General features: G+C 47.5%; 1 protein-coding gene across 1 annotated transcript in view; it reads right to left on the bottom strand.

Annotated features, from left to right (window-relative positions):
- LOC140410677 (ammonium transporter Rh type A-like) overlaps nucleotides 1-17,224 on the bottom strand; it is a 93,457-nt gene that overhangs the window by 52,350 nt on the left and 23,883 nt on the right. Inside the window, exons 2-3 of the mRNA XM_072499063.1 lie at nucleotides 16,205-16,391; nucleotides 12,689-12,839 (exon numbers count right to left, since the gene is read on the bottom strand). Coding sequence (XP_072355164.1) covers nucleotides 12,689-12,839; nucleotides 16,205-16,391 — 338 coding nt within the window. The remainder of the gene's footprint in view (nucleotides 1-12,688; nucleotides 12,840-16,204; nucleotides 16,392-17,224) is intronic.

Below are 17,224 nucleotides of genomic sequence, written 5' to 3'. Positions count from 1 at the left end.
TCAATACATTAAAAACAAACGGGAGGCAAAAGTAGACATTGGGCCGCTCCAAAATGACACTGGTAATCTAGTGATGGGAGACAAGGAAATAGCTGAGGAACTAGATAAGCACTTTGCGTCAGTCTTCACAGTAGAAGACATCAGTAATATCCTAACAATTCAGGAGAGTCAGGGGGCAGAGTTGAATATGGTAGCCATCACAAAGGAGAAAGTGCTAGAGAAACTAAGAGGTCTAAAAATTGATAAATCTCCGGGCCCAGATGGGCTACATCCTAGAGTTCTAAAGGAGATCATATCAAAGTTCCAAAACCTAGGACTTGGCTCCCCACTCTGCAACTGGATCCTCGATTTTCTGACCAACAGACCACAATCAGTAAGAATGAACAACAACACCTCCTCTACAATAGTACTCAACACTGGCGCCCCGCAAGGCTGCGTACTTAGCCCCCTACTCTACTCCCTGTACACACACGACTGCGTGGCAAAACTTGGTTCCAACTCCATCTATAATTTTGCTGACGATACGACCATAGTGGGTCGGATCTCGAATAATGATGAGTCCGAATACAGGAGGGAGATAGAGAATCTAGTGGAGTGGTGTAGCGACAACAATCTCTCCCTTAATGCCAGCAAAACTAAAGAGCTGGTAATTGACTTCAGGAAGCAAAGTACTGTACACACCCCTGTCAGCATCAATGGGGCCGAGGTGGAGATGGTTAGCAGTTTCAAATACGTAGGGGTGCACATCTCCCAAAATCTGTCCTGGTCCACCCATGTCGACGCTACCACCAAGAAAGCACAACAGCGCCTATACTTCCTCAGGAAACTAAGGAAATTTGGCATGTCCACATTGACTCTTACCAACTTTTATCAGGCTGCATCACAGCCTGGTATGGCAACTGCTCGGCCCAGGACCGCAAGAAACTTCAGAGTCGTGAACACCGCCCAGTCCATCACACGAACCTGCCTCCCATCCATTGACTCCATCTACACCTCCCGCTGCCTGGGGAAAGCGGGCAGTATAATCAAAGATCCCTCCCACCCGGCTTACTCACTCTTCCAACTTCTTCCATCGGGCAGGAGATACAGAAGTCTGAGAACACGCACGAACAGACTCAAAAACAGCTTCTTCCCCACTGTCACCAGACTCCTAAATGACCCTCTTATGGACTGACCTCATTAACACTACCCCCTGTATGCTTCATCCGATGCCAGTGCTTATATAGTTACATGGTATATGTTGTGTTGCCCTATTATGTATTTTCTTTTATTCCCTTTTCTTCTCATGTACTTAATGATCTGTTGAGCTGCTCGCAGAAAAATACTCTTCTCTGTACCTCGGTACACGTGACAATAAACAAATCCAATCCAATCCAGATAGCTGAAGAAATAGTGGAGGCGTTAGTTATGATCTTTCAAAAGTCACTGGAGTCAGGGAAAGTCCCAGAGGATTGGAAAATCGCTGTTGTAACCCCCCTGTTCAGGAAGGGAACAAGAAAAAAGATGGAAAATTATAGGCCAATTAGCCTAACCTCGGTTGTTGGCAAGATTCTAGAATCCATCGTTAAGGATGAGATTTCTAAATTCTTGGAAGTGCAGGGTCGGATTAGGACAAGTCAGCATGGATTTAGTAAGGGGAGGTCGTGCCTGACAAACCTGTTAGAGTTCTTTGAAGAGATAACAAATAGGTTAGACCAAGGAGAGCCAATGGATGTTATCTATCTTGACTTCCAAAAGGCCTTTGATAAGGTGCCTCACGGGAGACTGCGGAGTAAAATAAGGGCCCATGGTATTCGAGGCAAGGTACTAACATGGATTGACGATTGGCTGTCAGGCAGAAGGCAGAGAGTTGGGATAAAAGGTTCTTTTTCGGAATGGCAACTGGTAACGAGTGGTGTCCCGCAGGGTTCAGTGTTGGGGCCACAGCTGTTCTTTTTATATATTAACGATCTAGATGACGGGACTGGGGGCATTCTGGCTAAGTTTGCCGATGATACAAAGATAGGTGGAGGGGTAGGTAGTATTGAGGAGGTGGGGAGGCTGCAGAACGATTTAGACAGTTTAGGAGACTGGTCCAAGAAATGGCTGATGAAATTCAACGTGGGCAAGTGCGAGGTCTTGCACTTTGGAAAAAAGAATAGAGGCATGAACTATTTTCTAAACGGTGACAAAATTCATAATGCTGAAGTGAAAAGGGACTTGGGAGTCCGAGTCCAGGATTCTCTAAAGGTAAACTTGCAGGTTGAGTCCGTAATTAAGAAAGCAAATGCAATGTTGTCATTTATCTCAAGAGGCTTGGAATATAAAAGCAGGGATGTACTTCTGAAGCTTTCTAAAGCACTAGTTAGGCCCCATTTAGAATACTGTGAGCAATTTTGGGCCCCACACCTCAGGAAGGACATACTGGCTCTGGAGCGGGTCCAGCGGAGATTCACACGGATGATCCCAGGAATGGTAGGCCTAACATACAATGAACGTCTGAGGATCCTGGGATTATATTCATTGGAGTTTAGGAGGTTGAGGGGAGATCTAATAGAAACTTACAAGATAATGAATGGCTTAGATAGGGTGGACGTAGGGAAGTTGTTTCCATTAGCAGGGGAGACTAGGATCCGGGGGCACAGCCTTAGAATAAAAGGGAGTCACTTTAGAACAGAGATGAGGAGAAATTTCTTCAGCCAGAGAGTGGTGGGTTTGTGGAATTCATTGCCACAGAGGGCGGTGGAGGCCGGGGCGTTGAGTGTCTTTAAAACAGAAGTTGATAAATTCTTGATTTCTCGAGGAATTAAGGAGAGAGAGCGGGTAAATTGAAATCAGCCATGATTGAATGGTGGAGTGGACATGATGGGCCGAATGGTCTTACTTCTGCTCCTATGTCTTATGGTCTTATGGTATGCTTGCCTTCGTCAGCCGGGGCATTGAGTACAAAAGCTGGGAAATCATGTTGCAGCTATATAAAACCTTGGTTAGGTCGCATTTGTAATATTGTGTGCAGTTCTGGTCACCATGTTATCAGAAGGACATGGAAGGTTTGGAGAGAGTGCAAAGAACAAAGGCATGGTATCACAGTGGTTAGCACTGTTGCTTCACAGCGCCAGGCTCCATGTTCGATTCCCAGCTTGGGTCACTCTGTGTGGGGACTGCACGTTCTCCCCGTGTCTGCGTGGGTTTCCTCCAGGTGCTCTGGTTTCCTCCTACAAGTCCCGAAAGACGTGCTGTTAGGTGAATTGAACATTCTGGATTCTCCCTTCGTGTACCCGAACAGGCGCCGGAGTGAGGCGGCTAGGTGATTTTCACAGTAACTTTATTGCAGTGTTAATGTAAGCCTACACGTGACAATAATAAATTATTAAGAAGGTTCACCAGGATGTTCATAGAATTTACAATGCAGAAGGAGGCCATTTGACCCATCAAGCCCATGTTACCTGATCTCAAGGGCATTGGCTATGAGGAGAAGTTGAATAAACTAGGATTGTTTTCACTGCAAAGATGGAGGCTGAGGGGAGACCTGATAAAGGTCTACAAAATTATGAGAGGCATAGACAGGGTGGATAGTCAGAGGCTTTTTCCAAGGGTGGAAGTGTGAATTACAAGGGGGCATGGTTCAAGGTGAGAGGGGGAAAGTTTAAGGGAGATGTGCGGGGTAAGTTTTTCACACAGGGTGTGGTGGGTGCCTGGAACGCATTGCCAGAGGATGTGGTGAAAGCAGGCACATTAGCAATGTTTAGGAGGAATCTGGATGGGTACATGAATAGGGAGGAAATAGAGGGATACGGACTGAGTAAGGGCAGAAGGTTTTGTTTTTAGTTCGAGCATCATGTTCGGCACAGGCTTGGAGGGCCGAAAGGGCTGTTCCTGTGCTGTACTTTTCTTTGTTCTTTGTGGCTATTTGGCCATCAGATCTGCACCGACCCTCTGAGAGAGGCCGAAGTCCCCACTCTATTCCCGTAACTCCACCAAATCGTTTTTTGGACTCTAAGGGGCAATTTGAGCATGGCCAATCCACCTAACCTGCACATCGTTCGACTGTGGGAGGTTCAGCACTGAGTGCTGAATTTGGTGCATTTGAATGCGATAGTGAGAGTTTGGTGACCGAGGGAGTATAAGGCTTCATTTTTATCTAAAGTTTAGTCTTTCTTTTATTTAGTTAATTAACTTAAAAGTTGCTGTTTGGTTTAGAAGAAGGTGAATTTTCAATCAGCTTTAAACAGGCTTCTACTTGTAGGCACTTGCAGCTGGAGCTTGTTAATTAGTTAATTGGATTAGGCCAGTTTTTCAGAGGCTAGATTCACAGTATAAAAGTGATCCCCTACAGTGCAGACTTTGTTTGCACTGAGTGCTGAATTTGGTGCATTTGAGTGCGATAATGAGAGTTTGGTGACCGAGGGAGTGCTGAATTTGGTGCATTTGAGTGCGATAGTGAGAGTTTGGTGACCGAGGGAGTGCTGAATTTGGTGCATTTGAGTGCGATAGTGAGAGTTTGGTGACCGAGGGAGTGCTGAATTTGGTGCATTTGAGTGCGATAGTGAGAGTTTGGTGACCGAGGGAGTTAGGTGAGGAGGGAGTAAGGTGCTCCTTTCATTTTGTTTCCGACATTTCCGCAAAGAGTGCGAAGAGAGCCAGGAGTTTACAGAAAGTGTAGCTGACTGGGAGCAGGGTCGGAGGACGGAGATCTAGTTAGTCCACACGGCAGCTATATTCTGTAAGGTAAGAGGGGATGGAGGCTAGGCCAGTTACATGCTCCTCCTGTAGGATGTGGGTGGTGAGGGATACCACCGGTGTCCCCACTGACTATACCTGCGGGAAATGCACCCAACTTCAGCTCCTCAAAGACCGTGTTAGGGAACTGGAGCTGAAGCTGGATGAACTTCGGATCATCCGGGAGGCAGAGGGGGTGATTGAGAAGAGTTACAAGGAGGTAACCACACCCAAGGTACAGGACAAGAATAGCTGGGTTACAGTCAGGGGGAAAAAAACAAACAGGCAGACAGTGCAGGGATCCCTCGTGGCCGTTCCCCTTCAAAACAAGTATACCGTTTTGGATGCTGTTGGGGGGGGATGACCTACCGGGGGAAGGCCCTAGCGGCCAGGTCTCTGGCACTGAGTCTGGCTCTGGGGCTCAGAAGGGAAGGGGGGAGAATAGAAAAGCAATAGTTGTAGGAGATTCAATGGTTAGGAGAATAGATAGGAGATTCTGTGGTCGCGAGCGAGACTCCCGGAAGGTATGTTGCCTCCCGGGTGCCAGGGCCAGGGATGTCTCGGATCGTGTCTTCAGGATCCTTAAGGGGGAGGGTGAGCGGCCAGAAGTCGTGGTGCACATTGGTTTCAACGACATAGGTAGGAAAAGGGGTGTGGAGGCAATAAACAAGTTTAGGGAGTTAGGCTGGAAGTTAAAAGCCAGGACAGACAGAGTTGTCATCTCTGGTTTGTTGCCGGTGCCACGTGATAGCGAGGCTAGGAATAGGGAGAGAGTGCAGTTGAACACGTGGCTGCAGGAATGGTGTAGGAGGGAGGGCTTCAGGTATTTGGATAATTGGAGCGCATTCTGGGGAAGGTGGGACCTGTACAAGCAGGACGGGTTGCATCTGAACCAGAGGGGCACCAATATCCTGGGAGGGAGGTTTTCTAGTACTCTTCGGGAGGGTTTAAACTAATTTGGCTGGGGAATGGGAACCGGATTTGTAGTCCAGCAACTAAGGTAGCCGATATTCAGGACGCCAAAGCGTGTAATGAGGCAGTGGGGAAGGGAACACTGACAAAGGAGAGTACTTGCAGGCACGGAGATGGGTTGAAGTGTGTATACTTCAACGCAAGAAGCATCAGGAATAAGGTGGGTGAACTTAAGGCATGGATCGGTACTTGGGACTACGATGTGGTGGCCATCACGGAAACTTGGATAGAAGAGGGGCAGAAATGGTTGTTGGAGGTTCCTGGTTATAGATGTTTCAATAAGATTAGGGAGGGTGGTAAAAGAGGTGGGGGGGGTGGCATTATTAATTAGAGATAGTATAACAGCTGCAGAAAGGCAGTTTGAGGAGTATCACCCTAATGAGGTAGTATGGGTTGAAGTCAGAAATAGGAAAGGAGCAGTCACCTTGTTAGGAGTTTTCTATAGGCCCCCCAATAGTAGCAGAGATGTGGAGGAACAGATTGGGAAACAGATTTTGGAAAGGTGCAGAAGTCATAGGGTAGTAGTCATGGGCGACTTTAACTTCCCAAATATTGAGTGGAAACTCTTTAGATCAAATGGTTTGGATGGGGTGGTGTTTGTGCAGTGTGTCCAGGAAGCTTTTCTAACGCAGTATGTAGATTGTCCGACCAGAGGAGAGGCAATATTGGATTTAGTACTGGGTAATGAACCAGGGCAAGTGATAGATTTGTTAGTGGGGGAGCATTTTGGAGATAGTGACCACAATTCTGTGACTTTCACTTTAGTAATGGAGAGGGATAGGTGCGTGCAACAGGGCAAGGTTTATAATTGGGGGAAGTGTAAATACGATGTTGTCAGACAAGAATTGAAGTGCATAAGTTGGGAACATAGGCTGGCAGGGAAGGACACAAATGAAATGTGGAACTTGTTCAAGGAACAGATACTACGTGTCCTTGATATGTATGTCCCTGTCAGGCAGGGAAGAGATGGTCGAGTGAGGGAACCATGGTTGACAAGAGAGGTTGAATGTCTTGTTAAGAGGAAAAAGGTGACTTATGTAAGGCTGAGGAAACAAGGTTCAGACAGGGCATTGGAGGGATACAAGATAGCCAGGAGGGAACTGAAGAAAGGGATTAGGAGAGCTAAGAGAGGGCATGAACAATCTTTGGCGGGTAGGATCAAGGAAAACCCCAAGGCCTTTTACACATGTGAGAAATATGAGAATGACTAGAGCGAGGGTAGGTCTGATCAAGGACAGTAGCGGGAGATTATGTATTGAGTCTGAAGAGATAGGAGAGGTCTTGAACGAGTACTTTTCTTCTGTATTTACAAATGAGAGGGGCGATATTGTTGGAGAGGACAGTGTGAAACAGATTGGTAAGCTCGAGGAAATACTTGTTAGGAAGGAAGATGTGTTGGGCATTTTGAAAAACTTGAGGATAGACAAGTCCCCCGGGCCTGACGGGATATATCCAAGGATTCTATGGGAAGCAAGAGATGAAATTGCAGAGCCGTTGGCAATGATCCTTTCGTCCTCACTGTCAACAGGGGTGGTACCAGGGGATTGGAGAGTGGCGAATGTCGTGCCCCTGTTCAAAAAAGGGACGAGGGATAACCCTGGGAATTACAGGCCTGTTAGTCTTACTTCGGTGGTAGGCAAAGTAATGGAAAGGGTACTGAAGGATAGGATTTCTGAGCATCTGGAAAGACACTGCTTGATTAGGGATAGTCAGCACGGATTTGTGAGGGGTAGGTCTTGCCTTACAAGTCTTATTGAATTCTTTGAGGAGGTGACCAAGCATGTGGATGAAGGTAAAGCAGTGGATGTAGTGTACATGGATTTTAGTAAGGCATTTGATAAAGTTCCCCATGGTAGGCTTATGAAGAAAGTAAGGAGGCATGGGATAGTGGGAAATTTGGCCAGTTGGATAACGAACTGGCTAACCAATAGAAGTCAGAGAGTGGTGGTGGATGGCAAATATTCAGCCTGGATCCCAGTTACCAGTGGCGTACCGCAGGGATCAGTTCTGGGTCCTCTGCTGTTTGTGATTTTCATTAATGACTTGGATGAGGGAGTTGAAGGGTGGGTCAGTAAATTTGCAGACGATACGAAGATTGGTGGAGTTGTGGATAGTAAGGAGGGCTGTTGTCGGCTGCAAAGAGACATAGATAGGATGCAGAGCTGGGCTGAGAAGTGGCAGATGGAGTTTAACCCTGAAAAGTGTGAGGAGGTTGTCCATTTTGGAAGGACAAATATGAATGCGGAATACAGGGTTAACGGTAGAGTTCTTGGCAATGTGGAGGAGCAGAGAGATCTTGGGGTCTATGTTCATACATCTTTGAAAGTTGCCACTCAAGTGGATAGAGCTGTGAAGAAGGCCTATGGTGTGCTCGCGTTCATTAACAGAGGGATTGAATTTAAGAGCCGTGAGGTGATGATGCAGCTGTACAAAACTTTTGTAAGGCCACATTTGGAGTACTGTGTACAGTTTTGGTCGCCTCATTTTAGGAAGGATGTGGAAGCTTTGGAAAAGGTGCAAAGAAGATTTACCAGGATGTTGCCTGGAATGGAGAGTAGGTCTTACGAGGAAAGGTTGAGGGTTCTAGGCCTTTTCTCATTAGAACGGAGAAGGATGAGGGGCGACTTGATAGAGGTTTATAAGATGATCAGGGGAATAGATAGAGTAGACAGTCAGAGACTTTTTCCCCGGGTGGAACAAACCATTACAAGGGGACATAAATTTAAGGTGAAAGGTGGAAGATATAGGAGGGATATCAGAGGTAGGTTCTTTACCCAGAGAGTAGTGGGGGCATGGAATGCATGCGCAGTGGAGGGAGTCTCTTCTGCCTCCGCCATGGTGGAGACCGTGGCGGAGGCGGAACGGAAAGAGTGCCCCCACGGCACAGGCCCGCCCGCGGATCGGTGGGCCCCGTTCGCGGGCCAGGCCACCGTGGGAGTACCCCCCGGGGCCAGATCGCCTCGCGCCCCCCCCAGGACCCCGGAGCCTGCCCGCGCCGCCTTGTCCCGCCGGTAAGGTAGGTGGTTTAATTTACGCCGGCGGGACAGGCATTTTAGCGGCGGGACATCGGCCCATCCGGGCCGGAGAATCGAGCGGGGGGGGCCCGCCAACCGGCGCGCCGCGATTCCCGCCCCCGCCAAATATCCAGTGCCGGAGACTTCGACAACCGGCGGGGGCGGATTCACGCCAGCCCCCGGCGATTCTCCGACCCGGCGGGGGGTCGGAGAATCTCGCCCCTGATTACTGGCTACAAACCAAGCCTCTCTAATCTCTCCATGTAACTAAAGTCTTGTATCCCTGATGCCATTCTCAAAATCTCCTCTGGACTGTCTCTCACAACAGTCTCTTCCTACGTGTGGTGCCCAGAAATGGCCGCAAAAGCTCGGACCTAAGAAGTGATTATGAAATATTTTGCTTAACTTCCTTTCTTTTGTGCTGAAGGGCGGGATTCTCCGTCAGTCGATGCCAGATTCGGGAAACTGATTGGTCAGAGAATCGGTTTCAACACCAAATCGCGATTCTCCATCAACTCGACGGCGGCGTCAATGCGTTCCGGAACGCGTGTACAGTAAACACTGTTTGAATGTCATTAGCGGGCCTGACCCGGTATTATTCAGGGTCTCCGCGAGTTCCGCCTCCAATGAGCCGAGTTCCCGATGGCACGGTTCACTTGTGCTTTCAAAAATTGTGAAACCGATGTGGTGGCTGCTGGGGAAGAGAGGTGGGAGGGCATGGAGAGGAGCGGCCGTGGGCTGCTGGGCCGGACACTGGCCAGGCTGGCTGGGGTGGTGGGCCCGGCCAGGGCCGGGGAGGGGGGGAATGAGGGAGCAGGCCAAGTGGCCAGGGTGACCCCCACGGGACTGGGGTGGTGTCCAGCACGGACTGCCATTACCGCTGCCTGCAAGGCAGGCATCTGTTGCGCACCCAATGAGGGGCCCTCCAGTATGATGCTGAGAGGGTCGCCCTCACTGTGACAGCCTGTTGTGTCCTCCACAACATTGTACAGCAGAGGGGCAATGTGTTGGATGAGGAGGAGGAACGCCATGCCTCGTCCAACAAGGAGGATGTGGGGTAGGGTGAGGGCGGGCAGGACATGGAGCCCAGGCAGGCACAGGAGGCCGCACGATGCATGCGCCAGGGCCAACGCACACGGGACCTTCTGATCACCTTCAGGTTCACCGACTAGGGGATAGGGGGGTCTGGTCAGGGGCACGGACACCGCATCCCAATGCCACACTCCCTCACTCCTCCTGTCCCCGGCAACAGGTGTTTAATGTGAACAAATATATACAAATTTGTGCCCTAGCCCCTATAACTAGGGTGCTCTGCACCCGTGTAACTTAACTGGTGTCTAACCGCCTGACCTTACAGGCTCTAACGCTACATCTCGGTAGTTCCCCAGACGGCACTGTAGGACTGGAGGTGGCCTGCTGATTCCTGCCCTGTGACATGGGTCCCCTATGGCGGAAGTCTTCTGGGGTGACCAGGCCTGGGTGGGCCCGGCGGCTGCTTGGGTGTCCCGGGTGGCGTGCTGCTGCCCTGTTCTGCCAGCTGCCCACAAGATGCACCAGGGACAGGAGGGGGAGAGTCCGAGGTACTGCTGTATTCCGGCACCTCCCCTGTGGGAGTCACTGGCTCGGGCCCCATCACCTCCCCCCTCGGGGTGTCCGATGGCCCCCGGACTACTCCAGGGGATGGGGCTGCGAGGGGAGCTCCCTGAGGAGGACGTGCAGTTTTTTCCGGCACTGCTGGCCTATCCAGACGGTGTTGCCCACGGCACTCACTGCCTCTGCCACCTGGGCCCAGGTACAGTGAACTGTGGCGGTTGGCAGCCTTCTTCCCAGACCGGGGTAGAGGGTCACCCTTCTCTCCTCCACAGCATCCAAGAGGGTCTCGAGCTCTGCGTCTGCGAACCTTGGTGCCGCTCTCCTTACTGCCATTTTGTTGGCTGGGATGGAGTGTGTGGGGAGTGCAGTGTATATATGCGGCTGCAGGTGTCAGCCTTTGAGTTCACTGACTAGGGGTTTGGGGGGGACTGGCCAGGGGCACAGACACTGCATCCCAATCCCACACTCCCTCACTCCTCCTGCCCCCGGCAACAGGTGTTTAATGTGAACGAATATATACAGATTTGTGGCCTAGCCCCTATAACTAAACTGTGCCCTGCACACATGCCAACTTAACTGGTGTCTAACCTCCTGGCTTACAGGCTCTAACACTGCATCCAGGTGGTTCTCTAGACTAAGTCCCCGCGCTTTGCGGAAGCCCTCTTCCGACCCTCAGATGGTGCATTTGATCTTCTCCAGGTGGAGAAATTCTGACAATTGTTTTCTAATTGCGGAAAATCCGGCGAATTCGCCATAGTTTCTCATGAGAATGATGTGTTCCACGTGGTGCCGGTGCTAGTCCCTTAACAGTATTCCACTATTTAGTTTTGTTTTAATCTCTCTTCCTTCCTCCACCCAGATTACAGCACCCTAAATAAACCAACAAATTTTGAATTGCAAGAAAGCAAAATGTTTTTTTAATCAGTGATGTAAACCAAGGCAAATTATTTGTTCATATAAATCACAAGCATCCAAAATGTATTCATTCATCCTAAAAGGACAGCTACAGTGTTCCACTGATAGAACAACAATGCCGTGATCTGTGAAGATTCGTGCTTTGAACAAAATATTGATGGATTTTGACATTTGAGCCATAAATCTGTCCTTTATTTTACTAGAGCAACCACTTGTAAACATCACAGCCTTAAATCAATCAAGTTTTATGGTGCAAATTTTGCAAGTTGTGCACCCAATATAAAGCAAATTAAAAATTCAGGTACTGAGATCTCCCAGATGCAGCCAACTCAATTTCCTGGTTATTAACTTCCATGATACAAGCTTCCTACCCACTGGGTCTGCTAACTCTCAAAACATCTTCCTTATGTTTTTATATTATTTTGGATGTTGTATATTCTTTAATGTTAACTGAATTGTTTTTTCCACATGGAATGCATATACCTGAGCCTGATGACCTACTAGACAATTGAAAATCTAAAGAGACTTTGGACTAGAATTATTGTTGCTGAGGATAGCAAATGAATGTCTAATTTGTTCGCTATTCCTGTGTTTTGCTATAATGGAGGCCCCAAAAATATCTTGGTAATTTTTCTCTCTTGTTCTGGGACACTTCTCTGCGTCAATTGGCATGCCCTATTTTTTTAAAAATGTTTTTATTCAGGTTTTTAATTTTATTCAAAATAAACAAGTCTGTATAGAGCAGATAAAATTTACAAAAGCCAAACATTGGAGATAACCCCCAAGCCCCTACCCCCTCAGCCCCTACCCCCCGGTCCTTTTTCTTTCTACTTTCAATTATTTGTGTTGACTTTTTACATCTGTACACTGTACAATAGATGAGCAAGATGGTTCATATGTACAATTTTGTTACTGTTGCCCCCATGGCTTTGGTGGGCAACAGTAACAAATTAGATTTTTTCTAATCGCGGAAAATCCGGTGGAAAAAGCTGCCATTGCCATCAGTGGCTCCATAAGACCATAAGACATAGCAGCAGAATTAGGCCACTCGGCCCACCGAGTCTGCTCCGCCATTAAATCATGGCTGATATTTGTCTCATCACCATTCTCCTGCTCAACATCGCTTTCTCCGTGCGCGATCGGACTTTGCTGATTTCTGAGACAATTCTGCCCATTATGAAATCTGTGTATTTGCCTGTCCTGTTCCTTCTAAGATTCCCCTGAATACTTTTTATCCTTCTTTCCACCTCAGTGATGATGTTGACATCAACACTCATTGACAATTCCTCATTTTAACTAATCCCTTTCCAGGTCCTCAACATTTCTCATCCCTCAATCTTTTGTAATCTCTCGAAAATCCAAAAATGTATTCTAAACTTTCTTCACTTCATCAATTTCACTTCCAGTTTATCTCATCTTTTTTCAGCCTGAGTTGTGCCCTGTACTGTGACCCTTGACATTTTGCCTTGCGGTCTCAGAAAGTGAGGCATACGTACCTTCAAGATACCAGTAACTAGGTGCTCATTGCAAGCAAATATCGTAATCTCGAGCAGAGTCATAATCAGAAGCTGGATTGGACTGGTCTTTCCCAAGATGGCTCCAAATGAAATCAGAACAGTTGCTGTGCTGAAGTCTGCATTAATTAAGCTACAGAACAAGAATATTAACATTACTTTCCATTGTTTATGTTTTAAGTTCAATTCAGTGACTATTAACAGCCATTGGTGACCAATGGCCACTAGTTACATGTAGCTGATTGGGAATCCAGGTGTTGGTTATTGCATTTCAGATTAGTAAATAAAAATTAATAATAGACACCATCATTTGGCATGTGGTCTATTAACATGGCATACACATACATAATTAACCATTTTATGAGTTTGCTGGTAAAATTATGAAATAAAAGCAATGTGCGTGAATCATTTTTGATCATTACTTGCTTTAACTCCTTGGTGGAAGTCCATTCACCAGCATTATGTTCTACTAAAATTATTACCTACGTCTACATGTCTACTCAGCAATTTCTATTGGACCACTGTTGGTAGTTTCAAAATCAATAGTTTTAGTATAACCCAACCATTTTCAGGTTAATTTAAGTTATAAGTGTTGTAATGATAAGTTAAAATGCCATTTTGTATTAACACTGAGATAAGAAGCCATTTAAACGACTAAACCGATTACGTTATTATTGGAAACCAACAAGATCAATCAAATACAGAGCCTTAATAGCAATTAATCAATAAATGTATAAATAAGGCTTGTAATATAGCCTGGCACATGAAGTTTGTAATGTTTTATGTTTTCTAATTATGCATTATTAACACTTGGTTCTAAGTACACTAGTCATACATCAAGAGACCTGTAAAAGGCTGTCTTCCCAACTGGTTTGGAGAGATGACATTAACTGTGTTGATATTGATTGAATGAATCATAAATTGACAGCCAGTTAATTTAACCATTCATTGTTCAGCATTTAAATTAACTTAAGATAAGTCACATAGCTTAAGAGAAGCCATTGTCTTGAACTTAAGACAGTGGATCAGATTTTCTGCTCCTACAGTTTTGAGGCTGAGGTGGCCTACCATTGGCGGGATCTTCTGCTGCTTTCAACAGGGTTTCCCATTGTTCTCACCCTCTGTCACTGGGGAACCCACAGCAAGAGGTCGGCAGGACTGGAAAATCCTGCCCAAGGTGTGTACTTAGCTAAAACCAATGGGCTAGCTCTTATCCCATTGTTGACAAATTATGGACCAATTGGCTATTCACAACAACATGGCTAAGATGGGCTGACAACATCTTTAAAGCATAAAATAAAGGTCTCAAGAAGCCAACTTTGTTAGCAGATCATCCATATTGTTGGAGTCATCGCTTCACATCTTGGCCTGTTCAATCAAGGAGAGTGGTGAGAAATCTGCACATGGCAATCTTAATTAGTGCCTATTTAGAAAGTCACAAGAATAGCTGTCATGGGACGTTTTTGTGTGGTACTGATTTTTTTTCGAGACTGTGGTTTGGATAATTTGTTGGGGAACTTAACTGTACTTCCAATGTCTGCTGTACTTTGGGTGGAGTGCACCTCTTATATGGCGATTTTGTATTAGTACACATTTGATTTGGGCTGTTTCTTTAATCTCTCTGAGAATTATGAAAGGAACAAATTCTAAGTATATTACAGATTATAACTGAAATTATAGGGTAGATTTACAAATACTCTGGTATTCTATTGGGAATTCTGGCGCAGAGGTTAGGAGACTGTGCAAGAAGTTTTATCCATTAATTTAAATATAGGATAAGATGATCATAAGACCTGCAGTGCACTATCACCTGAGTGGCAGAGAGCCATCCAATGAGCAATACATTACTTCATCAGGACCAAATCATTTTTCGAGCTTTAATACATATATTTGTCCATCAATGAATCAATATGGGTGCAATTTACTGGCCGCGCCGCGCTGGAATTGGCATGGGGCAGCCAGTAAAGGTCGCGAGAGTACTCTACCGGGAGTCTCAACAGTAGTGATGCCCCGCAAGGTCTAACGAGATCTCGCGGGGCTGGTTTAGCTCATAGGGCTAAATCGCTGGCTTTTAAAGCAGCCCAAGGCAGGCAGGCCAGCAGCACGGTTCAATTCCCGTACCAGCTGCCCCGAACAGGCGCCGGAATGTGGCGACTAGGGGCTTTTCACAGTAACTTCATTGAAGCCTACTCGTGACAATAAGCGATTTTCATTTAATTTCATTTCATGATCTGGATCCTGCCCACAGGCGGCATGGTAGCACAGTAGTTAGCACTGTCGCTTCACACATCCAGGGTCCCAGGTTAGATTCCCGGCTTGGGTCACTGACTGTGTGGAGTCTGCACGTTCTCCCCGTATCTGTGTGGGTTTCCTCCGGGTGCTCGGGTTTCCTCCGGGTGCTCAGGTTTCCTCCCACAGTCCAAAGATGTGTGGGTTATGCAGGTTAGGTGGATTGGCCATGCTAAATTGCCCTCAGTGTCCAAAAACGTTAGGTGGGGTTATGGGGATAAGGTGGAGGTGCGGGCTTGGGTGGGGTGCTCTTTCCAAGGGCTGGTGCAGCCTCGATGGGCCGAATGGCCTCCTTCTGCACTATAAATTCAATGATTCTAATAGGCGGGATCCAGACTTGCATACTTAAGTGAGCTTAAGTGGTCACTTAACTATGTTGATACCAGCTCCCAGGATCTATTGGCTTCACCAAGGGGACCCCAGCAGGATGCTGATTTGTACTGGTCCACAGAAATGGAGCATTTCAGGCCTTTGAGGCCCCTGGCTATTCAGAGACAGAGTGCCCTCTTGGTACTGCCACCCGGGTACTCCCAAGGTGCGCAGGTGGCACTCAGGCTGCTAGGAGCACTGACAGGGTGGCAGTGCCTGCATGCCCAGGTTCCAGGGTGGCACTTCCAAAGGTCAAGACCTGGGGAGTACATTCACATGAAAGGAGGTTATGAGGGGGGTATGAAGGGTGGGTGGGGGTGAAGGGTGGATATGAAGGGGCCTATAAAAGATTGGAGGGTGAAGGAAGGAGGTCCTGAAAGAGGTGGGGCCCAAAAGGGGGCATTGAGTGGCCTGGAAAGGGGACCTTCAGTGACCCCATAGCAGGATATCTTCACTTGGGGGATGTGGGGTATAATGTCCATGTGTGTGGGAGAGGGTGGGAGTGGGGGTGGGGGGTGGGGGGGGGGGGGGGGGTGACGGTGCCGGTGGGTGGGGGACCTTCAAATTCACTTTGAGATCAGGGCATCCTTTCAAAATGGCGGCCCAAACTCTGAGGAGCCAGCCTGGCCAGCGAGTTCAGCTCCCAGTTATGAAAACATTTCTAAGTGTGGGTTCAACGGGTGAGAAACTCCCCAGGGGCCAAAAAAGCGACTAAGTGTGGTTAAATAGTGGTGTGAATCTTTCACCGCCAAAGCCGATGGGAATCACCCAGCCACACCCACCCAAAATTACACTTAACAACGTTCCCGTTAAGTCGTGCCCCCCCACCCAAAAAAATACCTTAAAATGTTGACTTTAATTTTTCCGTCATCTGAATGGTGCAGCCAGCCTTGCATCAGTGTGCCCCACTGAAGACCAAATGCAGCAATGAGTAAATTAAATCCCACACTGCTGAATCCATATCTCTTCAAGAAAGTCATCAGAAATCCAAATCCAACAAAGATCATTACGTGCACATCCTGGAAACCTGAATAAGAAATATGTACAACTTATTATTACCATTAGTTTATCCTAAAATCTACAAAGGAAAAACAATGGCTGATTTTCTTGACTTACCATGTTCAGTGCTGAATAGGATTAGTAAATACAGGGCGTGATCTACTGACTGTTCATGCTGGCAGGATATTCTGGTCCCACGCTGGCACAACGGTTTCCTGGTGACGTGGGGTGCAGTCACCGGGAAATCCTGTTGACAGTGGCGGGGTCGGTAAATCCCGCTGGTGGGCTGTCTCCACCGCCGAAAAACACGCGGTGGGTCGGTCGGTAAATCGCGCCCACAATGCGCATTGTTCCTGTCCAAACCCAGGAAGCTGGCAGCTGTTTTTCTGGCTATTCGTTTTGTTTGTTGGTGTTTGCAGGATTGAGGCTAGGATGCCACGAAGGTTCAGCAAACTAAGGATATTTATTCAGATGTGTTCAGTGCAGGCTGAAGACCTACCCTGTGCAGTTACCCGTGCGAACAGTTGATGACATCACCTCCAATTATGTTATACATGCATTAAAGTGCCCTATTCAGCTTCAATGTTGCTGCTAAGTAATCACTATAAACACATAACGGGCTGAATTCTCCACCTCGTGCTGCGAGCGTTGTGAAGAAAACAGCGTTTCCAATGCTCCGGCCCCCCCCTCACTGGCGTCGGGATCAAGGTTCACGCTCTGCGCTCACGGGAGGATGCAAATGGATCATTAAGACCCATTTGCAACAACTAAGTGGGCCGGACAGCATATTCTCTGGGCCCATGTAGGCAAGAATTACTACTGGTCCTGGAAAACTTGGCCCCAACGTGGTGGACCTCACGC

The sequence above is a fragment of the Scyliorhinus torazame genome, chromosome 4 (assembly GCF_047496885.1).
Source record: "Scyliorhinus torazame isolate Kashiwa2021f chromosome 4, sScyTor2.1, whole genome shotgun sequence".
NCBI lineage: Eukaryota > Metazoa > Chordata > Chondrichthyes > Carcharhiniformes > Scyliorhinidae > Scyliorhinus > Scyliorhinus torazame.
Note: the sequence above shows the minus strand (reverse complement) of the source record. Positions and strands in the feature narration are given on the sequence as shown.